The 19,640-nt window shown below is 42.9% G+C and overlaps 1 protein-coding gene across 17 annotated transcripts in view; it reads right to left on the reverse strand.

The window, feature by feature from the left end:
- Add1 (adducin 1) overlaps positions 1-19,640 on the reverse strand; it is a 59,604-nt gene that overhangs the window by 16,842 nt on the left and 23,122 nt on the right. For all 17 annotated transcript variants that reach the window (XM_042285825.2, XM_042285824.2, XM_042285823.2 and 14 more), the window contains exons 2-8: positions 19,289-19,503; positions 11,657-11,819; positions 9,093-9,244; positions 3,348-3,428; positions 2,973-3,122; positions 106-249; positions 1-15 (exon numbers count right to left, since the gene is read on the reverse strand). The exon at positions 1-15 is cut by the window's left edge and continues 84 nt beyond it. In XM_042285825.2, coding sequence (XP_042141759.1) covers positions 1-15; positions 106-249; positions 2,973-3,122; positions 3,348-3,428; positions 9,093-9,244; positions 11,657-11,819; positions 19,289-19,483 — 900 coding nt within the window. In that variant the 5' untranslated portion in view covers positions 19,484-19,503. The remainder of the gene's footprint in view (positions 16-105; positions 250-2,972; positions 3,123-3,347; positions 3,429-9,092; positions 9,245-11,656; positions 11,820-19,288; positions 19,504-19,640) is intronic.

Genomic DNA, 19,640 nt, shown 5'->3' on the forward strand with positions numbered 1-19,640 from the left:
CCGGAGAATGAGAACCTAAGAGAAAGTGAGGGAGATCTGTGGAACAAGACACCAAGACTGATCATTCTGGGCTCTACAACTGAAATACCATGAGATGCTACTGACCTTGCTTTTAGGACCCAGATTTTTCTGAATCAAAATTTTTTCCTCTTCATCAACCAAAATGCCATGATAGTCATGATAAGCAACATCTCCAAGGGAAAGTGCCTCCGGGGAAATAGGTAAGAGCCCACATTTCATTGCAGAGACCTAGACACCAAATGGTCACCATGACAAAGAAGAGTCACAGTTAAACAGCAACTCACAACACACAAATGCTTTCCTCACAGAAATAAAATGACAGTGACATATGTTTAATTTCATTGTCTTGTTGGAAATAAATGGACCCATCAACTTAAATATAAACTTTAATTCTAGGGCCCCTGACAGTAGCTGGAAGAACTTGGGAGAAAATCCATGCCTGGGATTTTCCAGCGATTACAAATGCTATGTCAGTCAGTTTTTATTAACACAATGAGTCATGGGTTCATGAAAGGAGCACAGAGCAGCCTCTCTGAGGAGGTGTGTCTCAAAGGGAAAAGTTCCAAGGGCTACAGGTTTTTGTTTTTTTTTTTCACATTTTAATTTAGGCTGTAGATAAGAGAAAAAAACATCTGAAAATTAGATAAAAATTTCTAACAATTATATAACTGTAATTCCTCTTATACTTATTTAAATAAATAAAGTAAAGTGGGTTTTTTGTTTTTGTTTTGTTTTGTTTTCCAAGACCAAGTCTTACTATGTAGCCCTGACTGTCCTGGAGCTCACTTATGTAGACCAGGCTGGCCTCAAACTCACAGATCTGCCTGTGCCATTGACATGTACCACTATGACAACATAGTAAAGGGTTTGGGTTTTTTTTTGTTTGTTTGTCTTGTTTTTCATTTGTTTGTTTTCAAGAAAGGGTTTCTTTGTGTAGTTCTGGTTGTCCTGCAACTAACTCTTGTAGACTAGGCTGGCCTTGAACTCACAGAAAGTTTTAAAGTAAAGTTGAGTCTCAAATAAAAAATAAGTAGCCAGGCATGGTAGGGACTGTCACTCCAGCTACTCACAGCCTGGGGTAGAATGATCTCAACTTTAAAAGCAGCCTGAGCTACAGGTTGTAAAACTCTGACTCAAAATATAAAGTAAAAATGAAATTAAGGAATAGCTCACTGTAGAGCACATGCCTAGCATTCATAAGGCCTCGGTGTCAATCCTCAGTATTATAAACAAACAAAAATTTACCCAGCCTTTATACTTCCTAAAATTCCCCAAAATTTGTCCAAAACTATGTTAATTTTTAACACTTATTTAAACCAAACATGGTGGTGCAAGCCTTTAATCCTAACACTCTGGAGGCAGAGGCAGATGAATCTCTGTGAGTTGAAGACTATCCTGGTCTACAGAGAAAGTTCCAAGATAGCCAGAGCTACACAGTGAGACCCTGTCTCAAAAACAGAGTAAGAACAAATAAAAATACAGGAAACATTTGTTCCGCTGCAAGGGATTAGACCTATAATCCTGACACTGAGCAGCTAAGGCAGGGGACTCATGTTCAAGGTCAATTTAGAATACATAAGGAGACCCTATCTCAGCAGGCTGAGGCAAAGGAATTGCTACAAGTTGCCATACAGTTCCAGGTCAGCCAGGGCTACATAGCAAGAATCTTATCTTTTAGGAAGGAAGGAGGTAGAGGGGACGGAGGGGCGATGGGAGGGAGGGACGGAGGGAGGGAGGGAGGGACGGACGGACGGACGGACGGACGGAGGGACTGAGGGACAGAGGGACAAAGGAAGGGAGGAAAGTCAAACTAGAGGCTGAATGTTATATGTAGGCTTATTTCTATCCCCAGCAACACATACACACAGATTTGAGATTTTTAAAAGAGAAAAGTAAAACACTGAAAGTTTTTTATTCCTGTGTGTGACTGTGACGCACAGGAAAGTGCAGGTGTGGGTAAATAGCTGTGCAAGCACATACAAGGGAAAGACAGCAGGTATCCTGCTCCATCACTCTCCACCTGATTCCCTTTGAGATAGTGTCTCTCACTAAACCTAGAGCTGGGCTGGTAGCCATCAAGACTCAGTGATCTTCCTTTCCCTGCCCCTCACAGTGATAAGGTTACTGGCATGCACGTAACCACTCACAGGTTTTTTGTTTGTTTGTTTGTTTGGTTGGTTGGTTTTTTGAGACAGAGTTTCTCTGTGTAGCTTTGCACCTTTCCTGGGACTTGCTTTGTAGACCAGGCTGGCCTTGAACTCACAGAGATCCTCCTGCCTCTGCCTCCCGAGTGCTAGGATTAAAGGTGTGCACCACCACCACCACCACCACCACCACCACCACCACCCAGTTTTTTTGTTTTATGTGGATGCTAGGTATTTTTTTTTTTTTTTTTTTTTTTTTTTGGTTTTTCGAGACAGGGTTTCTCTGTGTAGCTTTGCGCCTTTTCCTGGAACTCACTTGGTAGCCCAGGCTGGCCTCGAACTCACAGAGATCCGCCTGGCTCTGCCTCCCAAGTGCTGGGATTAAAGGCGTGCGCCACCACCACCCGGCAGGATGCTAGGTATTTGAACTAAGATCCTTTGTTCAAGAAGTAAACATTCTTATCCGCTGATCATCTCCCCAGCTCCAAGCATTGTGTGTGTGTGTGTGTGTGTGTGTGTGTGTAAAATATATAAGAATTTAGAATTATTTAATTGCTATAACAAGCAAGAGCAAGTCAAAGCTTTAAAATCTTCAAAGAAAGCTAGACATAGTGGCGTGTGGCTGCAGTCCCAATACTTGGGAGGCAGAGGGGATCTATGTGAATTTGAAGCCAGCCTGGTCTACATAGTGAGTTCCAGGACATCCAGAGATACATTGTGAGACCTTGTTTTGAAAACAAAACAAGACAACAACAACAACTAAATAAATAAATAAAGCCTGCAAAGCTCGCAGGGTGGCACACTCACCGCGGCTCCTGCTGGTGTGTGTATGTGCACAATACACTTAGCATCTGGTCGTGCAGCATAAATTGCAGAATGTAATGTGAAGCCAGCCTGATTTACTCCCAGATTAGTACTTCCACGATCCACTATATCTCCTTGTAGATTGACCTTAACCTGCAAATAACGAGGCAAACCTTTAAATTTCAAGATGACTTCAAGGTACCTTTACTAGAAAACACTGAAAGCAAGTTCAAAGTGTCTATAACTTCTTTTAAAGGTTCCTCTCTAAACTAACCACAGTTTTGTTTACTCAATTAGGCTCTGCAACAAAACGCGAGAGCACTTAAAAGATTTAATACAATCTTTATAAACACAACGCCAAAGGAAGGGCATTCTCACCAAGCTGGATGCAGTCACTTCACTGTAGAGAAGTCCAAAAGGGACGATGAGGAAGTGTTCCTGCTCGGAGTTCACTCTGGTCTATAGGAAAATGTCTGAGTTAGCACAGAAGTCCAACTAAGATTAACTGTGTCACTTACAGGACACAAAGTCACAGGTGAATGATTAGGGAGGAACTAAAGCATACAGGCTATCACAAAGCTAAGATGTGCTGAACACTTACTGTATTGTACAGCAATTGAACTTATCAAATACATACTGGTCACGTCAATGAAAACTGACTTTATAGGGAAAAAGCCAAACAACCCAGCTCAACACTCACCCTCTGACATGTCAATTAGGCATTGTAAAGTTATTCTGAGCCGGGCGGTGGTGGCGCACGCCTTTAATCCCGGCACTCGGGAGGCAGAGCCAGGTGGATCTCTGTGAGTTCGAGGCCAGCCTGGACTACCAAGTGAGTTCCAGGAAAGGTGCAAAGCTACACAGAGAAACCCTGTCTCGAAAAACCAAAAAAAAAAAAAAAAAAAAAAGTTATTCTGTAGCTATCAGTGTCATGGCAAAATGTTGTCAATCCTCAGAAGTAGAATAAAAAACAAAACGCTTTTTAAAGTTTTTCAAGGGGCTAGAAAAATGGCTTAACAATTAAGAGCACTTGCTGCTCTTGCAGAGGACCCAGGTCTGGTTCTTAGAACGCATAGCAGGCAGTTCACAACAACCTATAACCCCAGTTCCAGGAGATCCAACCCCACTTCTGGACTCTGTGGGTACTTGTTGTGGAATATTTGTTTAACTAGGTAAAGATATGTTACGTTTGTTTGTGCTGCATGTGTTTAACAATGTAAGGATGTGTTACATTTGTTTGTGCTGCATGTGTATAATTATGTGAAGATGTGTTGCATTGTTTCACATTGCCTGCCCAAGGCACCTGATCGGTCTAATAAAAAGCTGAACGGCCAATGGCTAGGCAGGAGAGGGATAGGTGGGGCTGGTGGGCAGAGAGAATAAGTAGGCTCCACCTTATCTAGGGGAAACCTAGGCTCAAGAGAGGAGGGAGAAAGAGAGGGACACGCCCAGGGCCAGAAGCCAGGCAGCTGCCAGACAGACAGGAGAAGCAGTGAAAGTCAGATACACAGAAGCAAAGAAAAGTCAAAAGCCCAGAGGCAAACCGTAGATGAAGAGAAACAGGTTAAGTTATAAGAGCTAGTGGGACGAGCATAAAACAAGGCCAAGCATTCAAAACTAATCAGAAGTCTCTGTGTCATGACTTGAGAGCTGGCTGGTGACCCAAAAGAAAGAGCCTGCTATAGATACGTGCACAGATGTGCCTGCACAGATGTGCCTGCACAGACAAGCGGGCACTCACATACCCAGAAAATAAATAATAAGTAAAAGTTCCAATTAGATTTTGATAACACGCGATCCTGCAGGGCGATGGAGAGATGAGAGCACAGCTGAACACACTCTTTCCTCAGGGTGTGATGTCGTTTTGAAAGTCTCTGTACAAAATAGCATCACCCTCTGGTTTTTCTGCATCCTCCTCAGTGTGAGTCTGTCCACAACGATGCACTCAGCACAACTGGCACCGTCTAGCCAGCATACACCAGACAGTGGAAAGACAGCAATGACAAAGGACTCTTCCCACAATGACAGAAACCTCGTTTTCATGAGCAATGATGTTTGGGTAGACTTAAGTGCCTCTCCACAAGGCAGCCATGGCGAAGCATGCCTGTGATCCCAGCACTGCGGAAGGAAGCTAAATTAGAATGATCTTGAGTTCTCAAGAGCCCCTAGGTAAGACTTTGTCTCAAAAAAAAAAGTTCTTACAGACTAAACAGAAGCATGTTATACACTTGCTACTGGTTAACAAACTGTAATACTAGCTAAGCCTAGGTACAGTATTTATAAAGGAAGGGGAAGGGGGGAGGGGAGAAGAATTTCCTGGTTACTAATGAGTTGGACAATTTTTCATATGATAAAATATTTACTTTTTTTTATAAAGTTATTTTCTTGTATTTTGTTCATTTTATGCTGATTTTTCCTTTTTTTTTTTTTTTTTCTTTTTTCCTGAGGCCAGCCTGGTCTATACAGCAAGTTCCAAGTTAGCCAGAGCTATATAGTGAGACCCTTTCTCAAAAGATAACAACAATATACAATTCCAATTGTAAGCTTAACAGATATACATGTTTTAATAGAAAACACTTAAAATATGAAATTCTTAGCCTAGAGCAAAAGGGATTACACACAGAATCCAGACATCAGATGAAAGATGACCATTTCAAAGCAGGCTTCTTCAGCAGTGGTCTCTGTGTCTGTCTGTACCCTCATCTAAGGTGGGCTGTATGACTACAGAGATCAATACTGTATCCCCACACCCAGTGCACTGGCCCGAGGGTGAATTCCGGACTAGAGTAGACACAATCATCTGTGAGGGTCTACCAGTGCTAAGACTTAACACAGGACAGAAAGGCCACACACCAGCAAAGGATCGCCAAGAAAGGACCTCAGCCCCAAACCCCAGCTGGGCCACCCTGGCTTGTCCTTCCCCCATCTCCAAGGCGTCTCTAAATCTGACACAATGTTAAAGATCTAAGTCAGACTATCCTTTCCAAGCCTCCAACACCTGTCAGCACTTTAAAATCCCCTTAGCAGAAAATCCCTGATCCTCTTTCAGAGAAAGGACAGAATGACCTCTTGGCACTTATTTTTGCACTGATATTGTTAATATTTCTTCCCTGTTAAGTATCGACATAATAATACCTAGATGATGTCTAATGGCAAAACAAATGGATGTCATAAATCTTTTTTTTAAAGATTTATTTATTTATTATGTACACAGTGTTCTGCCTGCATATATGGCTGCAGGCCAGAAGAGGGCACCAGATCTCATTACAGATGGTTGGGAGCCACCACGTGGTTGCTGGGATTGAACCCAGGACCTTTGAAAGAGCAGCCAGTACTCTTAACCACTGAGCCATCTCTCCAGCCCAGGATGTCATAAATCGTAACAACAAAAACACTCTAAAATTTAAAAAGCCAAGCCGGGGGTGGAGGTGCTTTCTTCTTCAAAGACTCTGGTTCTAGTTCATAAAATAGAGAAAATATTTTTGTTAACTTGGGTTTTTTTTTTAATACTGTATTAATAACCAAGCGGGTCACTTAAAGACAGAACAGTAAACATTTAACTGGCATTCTAATTCTGTCAATGCCAAACCAATTACAGGGGAGAGGGGAAAAGCCTACAATCTGAGTCAAAATCACTAAAATAGCATTCATAACAGGGTGAGTTCTACACAGCATCTTAAAAACACACAAATAATAAAGCTACTGTTAAAAGTACGGACCACATTTCCTATTCCTATTACAGCTGTAACATCCGCATGGAATCAATTAACATTAAATCTCCATCTAAGCTTTCTGTCCAGTATAATCAGCCAGAAAGGCCAACAACTTCCCAGCATGCCAAGATGTGCACTGGCACAAGAATGAAGCTAACTGGACCTACTGTTCAGCTATCAACAATTTCTAGTGAGTTCTTTTTCACAATTTTCCTAAAGTAATTTTAGGTCAACCCAGGCTGGTCAGCATTTAATGTTTTAGGGCACACCTACACTGTGCCAAGCACTGCTCCTGGCCCCAGGCCAGAGACCCAACAGCAGCCCTGCTTACAGAGCTGACACTCCTGTGGACAACTAGGCCATAAGAATGTGCACAGATTGCTAACAGTCACTGCTACACAGGAATAGAGCAGGATAACACTGTACACCACACAAGAGTGCAGTGGACAGTAAGAGGCTGGCATCTGGAAAAGTTCATTTTAACAGCAACAATGCAGCAAACAGACAGGAAAGAGGCAACTCAGCATGTGCAGTCCAGACCAATGCCTTCCAAGAGACAGGCACAGCACACGGCTAACCAGGGAGCCCAGACCTCAACGTCAGGGTTAGGGGTCACAGTCCTCTGAGCCCAGCAGGGAGCTCAGCTAAGCACTAGTCGTGAGTTCACAGTGGAAACCCTCCACAGATGCATGTGGAGAAAGGGCTCAAGCCATCTCAACAGCCGTTAGCACTGGCTGCCTCAAGACAAACAGAAGTTTGGCAGGACTGTGAGGTTTTCTTTAGACATCTGCAACACCTACATAAGGCATACTTGTTATAATAAGCAGGCATTATGATAATAATTTTAAAAATTCAATATTGCAAGTTGGGGATCTGCCTAGGTCATATACTGAGTAAAGGCCACCCTCAAAAACTAGTAAATGTGGAGGGCGGGAGAGATGACTCAGTGGTTCAGAGTGCTCTCTGTTCTTCCAGGGGATCTAAGTTCAGCACAAGCACAAGCGCGCACACGCACGCGCGCGCACACACACACACACACACACACACACACACACACACACACTAAAATACACTTTTAAAAATAGTAAAGTTTCAGTTAGGCGGTGGTGGCACACACCTTTGACTCCAGCACTTAGGAGCAGAGGCAGGCTGTTACACAGAAAAATCCTGTCTAGAAAAACAAAACAAAAACACAACAACAAAAGTAAAGTTTTTAAAAATCCAGTGAAAGAAACTGAATGGGGAAAAAAAAACAAGAAATTGAGACAAGCTGGAAAAACTATAAAAGAATAAGGAAAGAGAAAGCAAGCTGCAGTCCCTTAGGAGTCTAGAAGAAGGAGGCAATGGGATGCCCAGCCAGGCAGAAGTGTGGCCAGACACAGCAAGAGTTCCCTTATTTCTGTAACATGATGAGGGCAATTGCTCAAAGAACTCAAAGCAGGGCAGGAGGTTGTTGTTCTCTGGATTTATGTATTTGTTTATTGAGACGGAATCACATGGAGTTCAAACTAGCCTTGAAATACAGTCAAGGACAATTTTGAATTTCCTTTTTTGACATGTATTTATTTATTGGAGAGGAAGGTGAGCACGTGCCACAGCTCCTGGGTGAAAGCTAGAGAACAACATGAAAGGGTCTGTCCTTTCTTTCTATCCACCATGTGGGTCCAGAGATTGTCCCAGGTGGCATAAAACTAGCAAAGAGCCTGACTGAAAAGATGGACCATGAAAACAAGCTCAACAAAACAGCATAGGATGGGCTGCCTGGCTAGACAACAGAAGGAACCATGTACAAGGGCAGGACTCACGGGCAGGACTCACGCTGTTCCCTGATACAACCTGAGCTGGAACAACATTAGTACAGAGAGCAGACAGTAACATTTGTTACAAAACTAAACTGAGGAACAGAGAGGCCCCGATAATGCTGGAAAGTGGCACAAAACTGGAGTAGCTGAAAAAAAACAAGCATAATGCGGAGAAGTTTTGACCAGAGTCAGGAAGAAAATACCGTTACTGTTAGATTTGTAAGTCATAAATAAATTTTAGGAACTGCTTATAATTTAACAAACACTCATTTATTAGGTTAGCATGCAAGAAAGACGTTTTAAAGAACTACTCTCATAACTTCTAACCCACACTTGCCAATTCTTGTGTTCTGTAGTAAGGAATCCAAAGAGAGGGTGTTCTAAGAGTTACCAATGCTGTGTGAGAATAGTGGTGCTAGACGGTTACTGAGCCCCTCGGCACCCAGTTACTACTGTGGGACGAGCCCCTCGGCACCCAGGGGCTACTGTGGGACGAGCCCCTCGGCACCCCCCTCGGCACCCAGGGGCTACTGTGGGACGAGCCCCTCGGCACCCAGAGGCTACTGTGGGACGAGCTACACCACCCAGTTACTGTCTGGAGTACTCACTGTGATATGATTGTAGATAAGCTGAGACCACCCGAAGAGATCTGCTAGTCTGTAAAATGCTGCCAGTTTACACCGCAGTAACTTCTCCCCTTTGTCATATGCAATAGAATCAGATCCTCTAAGGTCATTCACAGGAGTGACCATACCAAGACCTAAAATACAGAAAAACTAGAGTCAAACTTTCTTTTAAAAGCTTTTTATTGGTATTTTTACTTTTTGCATTTGTCAAATGTAAGCCAATTACCATAGTGCTACTTATTGTCCATATTAGACTATAAAATTTCAAAAACTTCAATGACAGAAAGACGATGTTCTCTCTAGCATTAATATACAGTTCAGAAATAGGTAAGAAAATGGTAGCCAAATTTGTGAAATGCAGTAAAGAATAGATTAAAAGAAAATTTACAGCCTCTGGTGGGGGTAGAGGGGCTGTCGGGTGCTGCATGCCAGGAATAGCCTAAAGACTAGACTAAAAAAACCGAAGCCATATTTCAAAGACTTGTCTTACAGGTATTTCATCAGTTTGTAAGACATGAGTCCAAAAGAGCCAGCAGTTTGGTTCATGAAAGATCTCTGAATCACGTTCAGTTATGTCAGTGAGTAGACCAGGACCCTGTCATGAGATGGCAAGTAGTTCAGGACCGAGTCATGAAACAGGTAGAAAGAAAAACCCAGTAACGATATTTCCCCCAGCAACAAATGAGATATGGTGATCAGGGGACAGTGAAGTAGACCTGATGGGTGACATCTGTCAAAAGATATCATGGCACAGAATATCACTGTTTTGATTAGGCCTCAGAAATGCGGTATGTCAGCATGTGAAAAGGGGGCTCGAATATTTGTGGGAGGGAAATTGGATTATGGTGAATACATGGCTAAAAATAATATGAGGCAGCAAGCAACAACAATCACAGCTTTTAACGTTATGCTTCTGAGTGACCAGATAAAAGACAGAGAATGGATGATTCTTCTTTGACCACTGTTTGGTACAATCTCCTTTTCAAGTCATGCAAAACCTATAGTTTAAAGATAAAGATTAAAAAATTTATATAATGCATGGTGGTGGTGGTGGTGGTGGTGGCGGCGGCGGCGGCGGCGGCGGCGGCGGCGCACGCCTTTGATCACAACCCTTGGGAGGCAGAGGCAAGAGGATCTCTGAGTTTGAGGCCAGCCTGGTCTACAGAGCAAGTTCTGGGACAGTCAGAACTACAGAGAGAAACCCTGTCTCAAAAAAAAAAGAAAAAAAATTACAAAATTAAAAATAAAATATACTGGAGCTGGAGAGATGGCTCAGCAGTTAAGAGCACTGGTTGCGAATTCAAAGTCAGCCTGGTCTACACAGTGAGTCCCAGGCCAGCCAGATCTGAGAGCCTGGGGGGGGGGGGGGGAGACAACATCATTATATATCCTATAGGCATGAAAATGATAATAAAGGAATGATACAAACGATGACATCAAATTCTTTAACTTAGATGAAAGACACAACCTATTAAATCTTACTCCAGAAGAAACCAGCATTGAAAACACCTGTATAAAGATACACTGAATTTGCAGTTACAAACTTTTCCACAAAGAAAACTCTAGGCCCAGAGGATACTTTGAGTTCTATCAAATATTCAAGGAAAAATTAATACCACCTGTAGACAAATTTCTAAACAGTCTTATTAAATAAGAAACACAGGGCCAAATACAGAGGTAATAGCCAAAGAGATCAGAGCAATAGCCACAACTAGCCTTAGCTTACCACCAGCACAGTAGCGTCCACAGAGAGAGCTTCTTCCTGTCTCAACTGAGCCTTCCTGTTCTGCCTTCTCATTGGCTCTAAGCCCAGCCACATGACTTCCTTGTCACTGCCTATCTATACAGACCTCCAGGTTTCTATGGTTGGTACTGGGATTAAAGGCTTGTATCACCACACTTGGCTGTGTCCTTGACCACACAAAGACTCTGCTTGCCATGTGATCCGATTAAGAGCATAGGCTATCACTGCCTGACTTTTGTTAATGGCTTGCTGACCTCTGATCTCCAGGGAAACTTTATTTATTAACATACAAATAAAATAACACATTACAGCACAAATAAAGTATCACCACAACCACCTCTTCTAGAACACCTTCCAATTCGTTGTCAATAGCATTACCTGGCAAAGCACACAAAGGCATTATGAGAAAAACAACACATCAATGTCAGTTATGAACATAGATTAAAAGTACTCTAGTAAGCAGAGTGTAACAGAGCATGTCTTTAATCTCAGTGGTAGGGAGGCAGAAGCAGGAGGATCTCTGTGAGTTTGAGGCCAGCCTGGTCTGCAGAGTGAGTTCCAGGACAGCCAGGGCTATACAGAGAAACACTATCTTGAAAAACAAACAAAAAAGACTTTCTGGGGACAGGAGAGATGGCTCAGTGGTTAAGAGCACTGGCAGTTCTTCCAGAGGTCCTGGGTTCAATTCCCAGCACCCACATGGCAGGTCACAACTGTTGCAACCTCATGTGGCTCACTTGAGAAAGCTTCAGGATTTTATCTGGAAAGTTACAGATCACATACAAAGCCAAGAACTACTTACTCATGTTCAAGGCAGCCATCCCTCCTTGTGGAGCTGCTGGGTAGACATTTGGTACATTCGCTGTCATAAAGTCTGCAATCTGCTGCAATGCCAACAGGCCTGTGGGATTCTTCCCCTTCTTGAACTGTTCTTGTATCATAGATTCCAGCTCTTCACAGAAGGCCTACAATGCATATTAGAATAGTCAAACACTGTTGGGGGCCCAGAGTGCATGTGTAACTATCAGATAAATGTTTATTTTCATCCAGTGCTAGGACAGCACACAGTGGTACTCACATCTCACTTCTGAGAATATGACCTGGTATAGTCTTTTTGCTTAAAAGCTTAAAACTTAGAACAGGATTCAATTCATGGAAATCTATTTAAAAAAAAAAAATCAGGAATGTATTTCAAGACTTATTTATAAGGTAATTAAGCTCAGCATCACAGATTTTAAAAAGTAGCCGCATTTCAGAAATTAAAGAACTGACTCAACACACAGGGAATTTTACAGATACACTCAATGGGAAAATCTTAAAAATTAAATGGTATAAAATTGCTCTTCATATATTTTTTGAGTAAAAAGGTAATACAGTTGGGCGGGGCAGTGGTGGCACATGCCTTTAATCCCAGCACTCAGGAGGCAGAGCCAGGCGGATCTCTGTGATTTTGAGGCCAGCCTGGTCCACAGAGTGAGATCCAGGACAGCCAGGGCTATTGAAACCCTAAATAATGCTACACAGAGAAACCCTGTGGGGAGCGGGGGAGATTAAAAGTATATCAAATGATAATTACAATTCTCAGTAACAAGATGATTGATAATTTTCATATTCTACTTTGTACTTTCTAGTATTTTCTTTAAAATAGGGAAGCGTTTTGTTAAAGTAGAAAAAGAACTGGCATGGTAACCCTCGGAAGGAGAGGTAGAAGCAGGAGATCAGCCCAGGGTCATCCTACGCTACATAACAAGTTCAAATATAGCCTCAGCCCTCATGAGACCCTATCTCAAAACAATTTTCTTTAAGTAGAAAAAGAAAGCTGAGCATGCTAGCATACCTGTAATCCCAGAATCTGTGAGGCTGAGGCAGGAAGACTACAAGTTCAAGGCCATCCTGAGCTACATAGTTGACTCTGTCAACTAAAGCATCAAAAGAAACCCTGTATTTATATCTTTTATTAAATAATCCTAAACTGGGCAAAAACATGCAATAGATTGGTAGTGATTTTAACATTAAGTTATTATTCTAATAGGACAGATTTCTCTATCTGTTGTGGTTTTGTTTTGTTGGAACAAAGTCTAGAAGCTACTCAGCCATAGCTGGCCTAAAGCTCTCTACATAGACCAGGCCTTGAACTTACAGTGATGTTTCTGCCTTGGTTTTCTGATGACTGAGATTATATGTGTATGCTACCACACCTAGCTCAGATATTTTTAACTTCCCTCCGACTGTTATAACTTATCAAAAAGCTTATAAAGAAATAAATCTTTTTTCAAATAATTTTGAATGTTATCTCAGGTGAAAACATGAATTTACTGGATGATGAGCCATCTAATTGTAAGTACTTAGTGATCCAAATTAAACTTATTTGTAGTTTTTCATTGCTTAATCTGAAAACTTTCTGAAAGAAACAGCCAAAGGGCAGTCTAGTACATCTCTCTCTCACTCAGAGTATGGCTGCTAGTTGAATGGTATCAAGAAGTGTCGGCCAACATCTACCATCCCATGATAAATGAAGTCAGTGCTCATAGCTTACATTAGTCAATGACAGAAGAAAAACAAAGAAGAAAGGAGTAAAATATATCAGCAAAAACATAGCTACTGATCGGTCTTTGTTATCAATGCATAATGCATGGGAATACATATAAATACACATGCACAAAGACTAAGTAAGTTGCTCTCCACTGCACATCACAGGCTACTGATCACCAGGGGTTGCAAGCTCACACCCAGCCTGGGCTACATAAGGAACTACTTTTAAAAAACAGAAAAAGGAAAAAAAAAAAAAAAAAGCTGGGCATGGTGATACACTTATGTCTCAATGAACATTCCTGTCCTCATGAACTCTCAGTCTGAAAACTAAAACAATCCATGTCAATGCTTTCCAAATCTACATATACATCTATAGAAAATCCAAATGTCAGACCCTGTGTTAGATACTGAAGACTGAGATAGGTAAGACAATGCACACCACCAAGGAACTCAAAGCCTTAAGAAGAAAAAAGCAGGTTATGAGGGTCTTCTACATTATCAGCATTTCAGGCAATGTTTATATGCCATATGCTTGGTTGGCACAGAGCTGGCCTTAGTGATGAGGGAGAGCCTGGAGATACCCACATGGTTAACTCGATTTACCTCTAGCCAGCAGTCACTACCCAAGGGTCTTATGTGCTACCGTGGTAACAAATCTACATTCTCTCAGCTAGGCCTTTCTCCTATGATAACTATTCTCCAATTCACCTCTGCCTCTCACTTCTACAGTCACACTCTAGACCTGCTCATTCCTAGTAACTGTACCCCATTCCATCTGGAGACACAAATGGACTCTCTAACTGGCCCTTTCTAGTATCCACTGTGATTCTGACACGGCCCGCCACTCCTCATCTTCTCTACATCCTTATGCCCTTCACCCTGCTTAGACCCACAGTAATCATTTCTCCAACTCTCTACCATTTCATGTGGCAAAACTTAAATACTACCTTTCTTCACTTCTGGTAGTGTTTCACAAAGGTAAAAGAAGAAATGAAGACCAGACCACATCAACACCCTACCCTGTCTCACTGCAAGTTCATGACCTCTGACCTCAAGTTCCCCCTTCAGATTAACCTGATTAACTTTATTTTCCCTGCCCTTTTTTATTTGGTGAAAGCTAATAGCAAACATTATCCAAAGAGGTCAGGTGGGCAAGGTGTTATGATAATAAGTCTAGCGCTTGGTGGTGGTGGCACATGCTATTAGTCCCCGCACTCAGGAGGCAGAGGCAGGAGGATCTCTGGGAGTCTGAGGCCAGCCTGGTCTACAAAGCAAGTTCCAGAACAGACAGGACTACACAGAGAAACGCTGTCTCAAGAAAACCGGGGAGACACACACACACACACACACACACACACACACACACACACACACACACACACGACACAGCAGCAGCCAGCTGCCTAGTATTATAGCTAGAGAAGCTCCATTTTATGCTAGGCATCCATCTTGATACCCACCAGCCACTTGTCTCTGACTTAAGTCCCTGGAGTTCCGCAATAACCGTGACTCAGTGACCCCCACTCAAAAATGTACAGCCATGACTATCTACTTGTATGATATGACCAACTGCTATTTTGCTTCTGTAACTTGCTTACATAGATACCCAAAGATCGTTGCCTTACCCACTTAACTTGGCAGAACAGGACAGTTCATGTGCTTGCATAGCTATTGAAGGTCTTCATGAAGTTTTCCCCTTTGAAAGTTATTCCCCACCCCTCCCACATGACAATCTCAAATGTAGCTCAGAGACTACTCATCCTGATAGCAGCTAATCAATAAATCTTCTAATTATAATTGGACTGAGTCTATGGTCTTTTCCCAGGGGTCACAAGCTCCCTAACACTAGGAGGCTTCTCGTGTCACATAGAAATCTAACACAGGGCAAGGCTCAGGCTATGGGAATGGCCTCAGCCAATTAACACAGTCCAGACAAGCTCTTTGAACTTGATACAACACTGCTGTCCTCACGCCCTGCCACCATGTCACCACTTCTCCTCTGTCTTCTTCTCATCCAGCATGTCAAGAACATTTCTGACCCTGACAGTGCCACTCCCTTCCCCGTCAAACTCCTGAAGGCGGGCCGGGCGGTGGTGGCGCACGCCTTTGATCCCAGCACTCGGGAGGCAGAGCCAGGCGGATCTCTGCGAGTTCGAGGCCAGCCTGGGCTACCAAGTGAGTTCCAGGAAAGGCGCAAAGCTACGCAGAGAAACCCTGTCTCGAAAAAACCAAAAAAAAAAAACTCCTGAAGGCCTTCAACGTACTCCTCATAGGCACCTGGTCCCTGCTCTTGGCCAGTCTGCAGCATGGTTAAAACATGTTCAAAATCTAGCACCTCCACATTCATCCTATCACTCCTGGGGCTCCCCAGGACCCTGAGTACCTCAGCATTAGCAGGATTCTTGACCAGGACCTTCATCACATCTCCACATGGGCTGTAGAGAATTCTGCCATTACCTATTCAGTCAAACCGCTGGAAGGACTCCTACTGCAGCTTCTCCCACAATAACCTCTCTTGGCTTTCTTTCAGATAAGATCTCACTGTGTATCTCCTTGGCCTGAACTCACAGAGATCTGCCTGATTCTGCCTCTGAATGCTAGGATTAAAGGCATTAGCCACCATGCTGGGGAGTGGGGCAGTCTCTCTTCTCTCCCCTCCTGTTAACATGAATCTTAAAATGGCCTTTTAATAAAAAAAAAACCTGGTACCAGATATTGGGGTAAATGCTGAAAGATCAGAGAGACAAATGAACAAGCCACTGCCAAGTCTTACCTCTTGGACTCCTCAGCCTGAAAAAGCCTTTATTTCCTGTCTCCTCATCCTTATATACCTTTCTCCACCCAGCTATCACTTCCTGAAATTAAAGGCGTGTGTGTGTTTCCCAAGGCATGGACTCCCAAGTGCTAGGATTAAAGGTGTGTGCCACCACTGCCTGGCTCTGTTTCTCTCCTAGACTGAGTCAATCTCATGTAGTCCAGGGTGGCTTTGAACTCAGAGATCCAGATGGATTTCTGCCTCCTGAGTGCTAGGATTAAAGGTGTCACTGCCTGGCATCTATGTTTAATCTAGTGGTTTGTTCTGTTCTCTGATCTTTGGGCAAATATATCACCACACTCTCCCTCTTCCCCTCTCCTTCCTCCCCACTTTCTATAAGCTTTATTATTCATTAAAAAGTTAAGACCTGTCTTTATTACATTCTCACCACCAAGATGTTCTAAGAATACAGAGCCAAGTAAACCAGGCCTGAAACTGAGAGTCAAAGTCAATTCCCTTTCTCCTGTGTTTTGTTTTCCAGGTACTTAGTTACAGCAACAAGAAAAGTAACTAACACAGTAACATTCCTATCACCACAATGGCAGACCTTGTTCTATGTCACTGCTGTGGGACTACTTGGCCACCAACACTCCAAAGGAACAGACCTACACGATGTCAGTACTCACTTCCCTCACAGCCCAAGCCTATATTTAAAAAAACAAACAAAAAACCTTTCGAGCCTAGGATAGTTCCAGATGTACAAAAAAGTTAAAAAGACATACCAGAGAACCCTGAGTTTCCTCACTGTTAACATCTGTTGATCTGTATTGGTTACTTTTCTATTGCTGTGATAAAACACCATGACCAAAGGGGACTTATGGAAGAGGGTTGGTTTTTTTGTTTTTGTTTTGTTTTGGCTTATGGTTCCAGAGGTCCATCATGGCAGGGAGGCAAGAGCAGGAAACTGAAATCTCACATCTTCAACCACAAACATTAAGTAGAGAGAACAAACTGGAAGACTCTAAAACAACTACAGCCCGCCTCCAGAACTACCAACTGAAGAGCCAGTGCTTGAACCTGGAGCTGTAGGGAACATTCTCATCAACCCACCACAGTCCTCAGAGCACAGCCATCACACGAAGAACCCACACGGGTGCACCCACTCTTAATGGAGCCAGCTTTTCCTCGACTTTACACTCTTCTCACTACTGTCCTCGCCATTCCTAAAGCTCACGCTGCACCGAGACTCCAATGCTCTCTACAGTCTAAACATCTTGTGAGGAAGGCTCTCACTGCCTGCCCCTTCCACCCTCAGAGCCTGGCATGGTCCTGGTGCATACTAGGTGTGCTGAATTCAGCTTCCTCACTCCACCTCTAGCCATGGTCACTTAGTTTCTTATTGCTTTTATTAGGGACGACTCTGGAGCCAAGAGTCAAGGTGTTCTCCTGGCTCCTTCTTCTCACTTCCTCTCACCCTCTCAGCAAGCTCTCTGCATTCTACTTTCTAAGTGAATCTCAAACATGTCTGTCCCTTTCCACCCTGGACCTAATTACAGCTCTTGCTCTCTTCCATCTGGAAGACAGCAACTATCTACTGAAGCCAGAATGACCTCCTTAAACCTAAATTCTATCTGTCCCCTGTTAGCAACTCTCCAACACCTCCACAATGCTAGAAAGAAATTCAAGTTCCTTGTAATGAAGGGACCAGGGACCAGAGTGACATGAATAAGGGGCTGTGACATGCAGTTGAGGGAGGGGCTATGACATGGACTGTAGAAACTTCTAATAACAGAAAGGAGGAAGCACTCCTTTCTGAGCTTCCAGAAGGAATCCAGCCCTGTCAACACCTCAATTTAGGACTTCAGAAGTGAAAGATAATGCATTTGTATTATTTTAACTCACAAACACAAAAAAGAAATTCAAGTTCCTATCTCAACCTACATAGCCTTCCAGAGTCTCTCTAACTGCTAGAATCCATCTTGGAGGCACCAACCACACTAATTTTTGTCTCTTCAAGTCCCCTCAAGCACATCCCTACCCCAAGAATTCACCGGAGCCCATCTCTCAAGCTGGAATGCTTCTCTTCTAGATACTTACCTACATGCCCAGCTCCTCCATGCTACAGAGTCCTGTTAGCCAAACCTCCTCAGAGAGGCTCTTCTGACCAGCCACACTCAGTTTCAGAACACCACTGCTTTCAGCATAGCACCTGACTGTTTTTAATCCTTCATCACCATCAACTGGAATGTCAAGTGTGTGCCCTGATCTAAGTGACTGCATGTGTCCTTTGTATGTCAAAATTCATCAAGTTCTGCACAGATCTGAGTACTTGCTAATTACACCTTGATAACAGCAATACAATCAAACTCGATCTACTAGATGGTCCATAAGTCAAATCCATATGTCCTCACAGTATATGGGACAATAAATATCATTTTTAAAAGGCCAATGGCACCTCCTAAAAATTAAAGGGACAAAGCAAAACCAGACCAAGAGGAAGAAGCGGGGGGGGGGGGGGGGGGGACACGACACGGGACTGCAGCATAGGTAAGAATCGCATCACCGTGAGAAAGCTGGGAGGACAAGGCTGCTTTAACTACATAACATCTAGAAGACACTCAGGTAGGCATGACTGTGGCTCACAATGCCGACATTAACAAATCAGGTGCTACTAGTCTAGGCATGACCAAGAACAAGTGAAGGCCACACTGAGCATCAAAAAACTTAGATTTGGGAATATCTGCACAGGCTTTATCAGTTGATCATGCCTAATTCAAACAACTGAAATGCTCTCAAATCCAAATGTTTTAACCACTATCTTAATGCTTAAAATATCTGTCTTGTATTTTTGGAAGAGGGATGCTTGACCTGTACTTTGTAGAAAACAGTGGGTTTTACATTGTCCCTCTATTTATAAAAAACACTTTGGACAAACAGTAAAGATAGTTCAAAGTAGAAATAAACATCAATCCTTTATAATTCTAAAATGTTTTCATTATGTCTGGTAGCATGAACCAAGCAGAATTCTTTCAACACATATCTGTAAGCATGAAGCATCAATGTGCTGTGGGGTGAGGAACTGACTATACCATTCACACAACAGGCCTGAGAGCACAGGAATCAGAAGGAAGCAAACTTTTTCCTTACAGGACTTTGTAGAATCATGGATACCCGCTTCTTCTGCTCCATCATATTGAAGTCCTGACGAAGGTCTGGTGCCATGTTCCTCTCCCGCAAATATTCTGGATTGTTCTCATCGACTCTGTCAAAGTACCTCTCTTTGTGAGGGGCTGTGGTTGGGGGTGGTGAGGTCACCACTGCGGCCCGGGTATCACCATTCATGGTACAATTTTTCTAAGGTCCTGCAGAAGGAAAATAAAAGACATTTTTGTGTTCAGATCAATGCTCACTAAGATTTCATGATGAGTACATCAACCTCAGAAATACATTCTTCTATGTGGGGACATGCTGGCTCCTTTATAGTTCAGAAGCACATGAC

Source organism: Peromyscus maniculatus, chromosome 10 (assembly GCF_049852395.1).
Source record: "Peromyscus maniculatus bairdii isolate BWxNUB_F1_BW_parent chromosome 10, HU_Pman_BW_mat_3.1, whole genome shotgun sequence".
Taxonomy (NCBI): Eukaryota; Metazoa; Chordata; class Mammalia; order Rodentia; family Cricetidae; genus Peromyscus; species Peromyscus maniculatus.